We start from the raw sequence: 4,833 nt of genomic DNA, 5'->3' as shown, positions 1-4,833 counted from the left end.
AACTGTATAGCATTCACCAGGTACACCAGGTAATTTCCCCAGGAATTTACAAACTGTCCTATCCAAATGACGATTCCAGAAATGATATTGTGCTGGAGAAAGCAAATGGCATAATTTTTCTCCTACTAACTTGCTCAAATGACATCAGTAAGACAAAGTACATCTAAAAGAGGCTGACGTCTTAAAGATTGTTCTACACAATCAAAGGTGGAAAGTGATTGTGACATCCCCCTCAGGGATGATCATTAACTTACACTAGGATTTATCTCCTTTTCTCAAATCTGTGCCCTACTTCAAAAGCTGTGACACACTCAAGCTAGATGGCAAGCACTAATTAAATGTTTCTCTGCCCCTTGAGAAAAAAACAAAGTACTCTCCAAGCTGAGACACATATTAAGACAGCAGCGTAGCCAGGTGTGGTGGCACATGCCTTTAATCCCAGCACTCAGGAGGCAGAGGCAGAGGCCAGCCTCGTCTACAGAGTTCCAGGACAGCCAGGGCTACACAGAGAAACCCTGTCTCCAAAAACCAAAAAAAAAAAAGACAGCAGCTTGAGAATTCCACTTTGTTGTATCCCAATGTCACACAGCTAGAACTAACTACCTATCATGGTCAGCAAGAAGCAACATAGAGGGGTGGATGGGAAAAAAAAAAAAAAAGAAAAGAAGCAACATAGCAGATGTATCATTAAAAGTTCAACCAAGCCAGAAAATGTGTCTGCAGTCTCAGCTATTCAGAAGAATCAAATATTTTCTGCTCTCTGATCTCAAGGATGTATGGCTAAGACAATCTCTTTTAGTTTGGGAGACTTATAGATACCGAACAACGAGACAGTGAGATAATGCCAGCTTATACCTGGTCCAGATTCTTGCCCGTAACTCAGACCTGAAGTGTGCTTGGTCCGAGCCCGTAAAGTCTGAGCCCTCTGCTGACGGGCCATATCGCAGGTCTGGTTTGGATGCCATATCTGCTTGCAGTGGTAGCAGAACTCAGTCTGGCAGCCCTCCCTCTCACAGGTTAGCTTTGGGCAGCTGGCACAGCCATAGGCAATAACAGCATAACTGGGTAAGGAAGCAAGAAGAGATAAAGTGAGGTGAGCTTATACTGTTTGGTACCACTATATATGATACAAAGACACACACACACACATACACACAACAAGTATACTAACTAACTGTACCTACCTTTTTTGTGAAAAAAAACCAGTTAATTTCCTGACAACAGCCTGGATTGCTAGCAAGTATTCAGCCAGGTTAAGCTGCTTCAGGAGCACTTTACCACAGCAGCTTCATACATAACAGGGTATACAACAATTCCCTTTCAAAGGTGTGCTATATTTAGAGAGGCTTGAACTTGTTTACATGAAAAGTCAGAGGAATTGTAAAAATAAAGAGCTATAGCACAAACTCAAGCACGTATGCTCTTCCACGTTAAGATCCATAGTGGAACTGGTCTGCTCACAGCTTGAAACAATAGATTCCCACAGACTCAGTCTATTGAAAGCTCATTTTTGGTTTTCTTTCTTTCTGCTTTTTAAAGATATATTATTTTATGTGTCTGAGGGTTTGACTGCATGTTATATATGTGCACCAAGCATGTGTCTGGTGCCTGAGGAGGCCACAGTGAACAATGGATCATGCTGAAACTGAAGTTATCAGCTTTGAGTTACCAATGAGGGCATTGAGAACTGAACCTGGGTCTTATGTAAAACAAGTACTCCTAATTACTAAGCCATCTTTCCAGACCCTAGATTTATTTTTATTTTTAATTACATGTATGCTGTGTGCGTGGTGGTGGGGGAGTATGTACATATGAGCAGTGCCCAGAGACTAGAAGAAGACACTGGATTGTCTGCAGTGGAAGTCTAGGCAGTTGTGAACTACCCAACATGGGTGCAGGAACTGAATGTGGGTTCTGTGCAAGAGCAGCACATGCTCTAACTGCTGAGCCTTTACTTGAGCCCCTTGCTTTTAGCTTTTTTCTCTTTTTCTAATTTAAATCTGTGCCTTTTAATGCTCTTTGTTTTCTTTTTCTTTTCTTTATTTTATATGTATGGGTGTTTTGTCTGCATGTATGCATGTGCACCATGCGCATGCCTGGTGCCCATGGAAGACAGAAGAGGGCATCAGATCCCTGGAACTGGAATTAAGGTCGTTATAGGTCCTCTGGAAGAAAAGCCCACATTCTTAACCAACTGCCAGCTCCCTACTGTGTTCTTTCTTAACTGCTTACAAAACCTTACTACTAATCTTTTACCAACACAGCAAAGTAATGCCTTCCTCTCCCTCTGCTGAGGTGTGTTAAAGATGCACTATTGCAGACTGTGTGCACTAGCACCAACCATCCTTACAAGTTCTGTTAGTCCCCCATAAATAACTACTGGCATTTTAATTAATTCTTAACATTGTCAAGGAATCGCTCACATTGCTCTTACAAGTGGGCATTTGCTTAAAATTAAAGTGCAGGGATGTAGCTCAGCGTTTGCCTAATATGTGCAAGGTCCCAAGTTCAATCCCAGGCACTGTAAAATTAATTAATTAAATTTAAAAAGTACTTTAGAGAAACAAATATAGTTTTTAAAAATGATGTTTTATTTCTAATTATGAATAGATGTGTGGGCATGTGCATACAAAGGTGGGTGCCTGTAGGGGTCAGAGCTGTCAGATCCCCTGGAGTTGGAGTTACAGGCAGGTGACAGGGCAAGTCACCTGACGTGGGTGCTGGGAAATGAACTCAGATCCTCTGGAAGAGCAGTCTGAGCTCTTAACTGCTGCACCATCTCACTAGCCCTCAAACACATCAACGATTGTTAGTTTCTTGCTGTGTTTTACTGTCCTCTAGTTTACACTTTTCTCCAATATTCAAAGACCTCAAACAACTTAAATAAATGCTAGTATACTTTCCTTATTTATCCTATAGTTTTCTTATTAATATGTTGAGTTTAGCAATTTAAATACTCAGATTGATTTAAAAATTATACTACAGATATAAATGACAATGTATATATCTTCTGTCACATAATATGCTTCCTTAATATTCTCAGAAAGAACAAAATGAGACTAGATCAATGTGTAAATATGATGATTCACTTCCTGTAGGAGTTCTGAGCCTATTTACCCCAGCTAGCAGGAAAAACAGCTACTAAACAATGTATCTTAGGAAAAAAAAGTGACTTGCTTGCTATTTTGTGTTAACTGGAAAGGTATAGATGGCATCTGAAAAGTATAAAGTAAGTAAGAAGAGTACCAATGGGGGGGCTTAAAACTTTATAACACATTCCGACATCACATGATTCAAGTGCTCCCCTCTCCCCTTCCCACACCCCCCCTCCCCCGTGTATGTAGGGATTGGACCTAGCACTCTAAGCGTATATTCCACTACGGAGCTAAGTCCTCCAGCCTCAACATTTCTTTTCCTTTCCTTTCCTTTCTTTTTTCCAATTCCTTCACTGTCAAACCTGGGCACGGGCTGCTTCATTCTCTGCCTGTTCTGGATCTATATGACCGGGAATATAAAAGGATATGCTGCAGCTTCAGATTTCACATTACCCTGTTTTTCTGTATTTTGGCAGACTTGGCATCCTTTCACTGGGCAGTGAGTAGACAGTCCTCAAATTTCAAGGCATGACAACGAAGCAGCACAGACAGGCCACAGACTGGCCCAGCAAACAATGGGAAACCAACTTTAGGAATAGAATTTAGTTCCAAGGAAGTAAAATAGCCCCTAATCCCGATGACTCTATGGCAGTCTGTCACTATGACACAGACTTACTCAGGACATAAGACTTAGAATTCCTGTTTTGGGTACCTACTCTGTGCTGATTCATACTGCATGACACAGATGAACTTAAACATCCCTGAGCCTTACTTCTCTCCCTCTAATGGAGATAGAGAGCCTGCTGCCTTCAGGCATAGCTCAACATTCTAAAACTGCATTCATAACTTTGCATTGAAAGCCATAGCATATATTGCACTGGACTTCTGGCCTTTTCCTGTTCTCTTTTTTTTCTGCCCAGAGATGTCTTTCCTTTCTTCTTTCTGGTAAATAGCCATTTAAAAGCCAGCTCAAGCTGGGCGTGGTGTGCAAGCCTTAATTCCAGCAACTGAGAGGCAGAGGAGGTGTCTCTCATGAGTTCCAGGCTGGATTGGTCCACAAAGTGAGTTCTAGGAAAGCCAGGGCTGTTGTTACAGAGAAAACCCTGTCTTGAAACCAAAACCAAAACCAAAAAAGAACAGTTCAAATGTCATCTTCTCTATAAAATGTACTTAGCCTCTCCAGGCAGAGAGCGGCCTATTTGTGCAGTGCAGTTTTTTTTTTGTTTTGTTTTGTTTTTTGTTTTTTCGAGACAGGGTTTCTCTGTGCAGTCCTGGCTGCCCTGGAACTCACTCTATAGACCAGGCTGGCCTCGAACTTAGAAATCCACCTGCCTCTGCCTCCCAAATGCTGGGATTAAAGGCGTGCGCCACCACGCCCGGCTTGTGCAGTGCAGTTTTAACAGTACATCATAGCCTGTCTATGTTCCTGTCTCTCCCAGTACACTGGACCTCTGCTCAGCATACCTGTGGTGGCCACATGACAAAGACTCCCTTTTGCTCTGGTGGTTCTTTGGCTTTCCCTAGAGCACTTAAGCTCTTCTCCTGGACACATTTTCTTTCTTCTTTCTTTCTTTCTTTGCTTGCTTTCTTTCTTCTTTCCTTTCTTTGCTTGCTTTCTTTCTTCTTCTTTCTTTCTTTCCTTCCTTCCTTCCTTCTTTCTCTTTCTTTCTTTCTTTCTTTCTTTCTTTCTTTCTTTCTTTCTTTCTTTCTTTCTTTCTTTCTTTCTTTCTTTCTTTCT

At 41.6% G+C, this 4,833-nt stretch overlaps 1 protein-coding gene across 2 annotated transcripts in view; it reads right to left on the bottom strand.

Annotated features, from left to right (window-relative positions):
- The window catches only part of Rnf19b (ring finger protein 19B), a 25,187-nt gene that overhangs the window by 11,569 nt on the left and 8,785 nt on the right, over positions 1 to 4,833 (bottom strand). For both annotated transcript variants that reach the window (XM_021200339.2, XM_021200340.2), the window contains exon 2: positions 856 to 1,061. In XM_021200339.2, coding sequence (XP_021055998.1) covers positions 856 to 1,061 — 206 coding nt within the window. The remainder of the gene's footprint in view (positions 1 to 855; positions 1,062 to 4,833) is intronic.

This window comes from Mus pahari, chromosome 6 (assembly GCF_900095145.1).
Source record: "Mus pahari chromosome 6, PAHARI_EIJ_v1.1, whole genome shotgun sequence".
NCBI lineage: Eukaryota > Metazoa > Chordata > Mammalia > Rodentia > Muridae > Mus > Mus pahari.
Note: the sequence above shows the minus strand (reverse complement) of the source record. Positions and strands in the feature narration are given on the sequence as shown.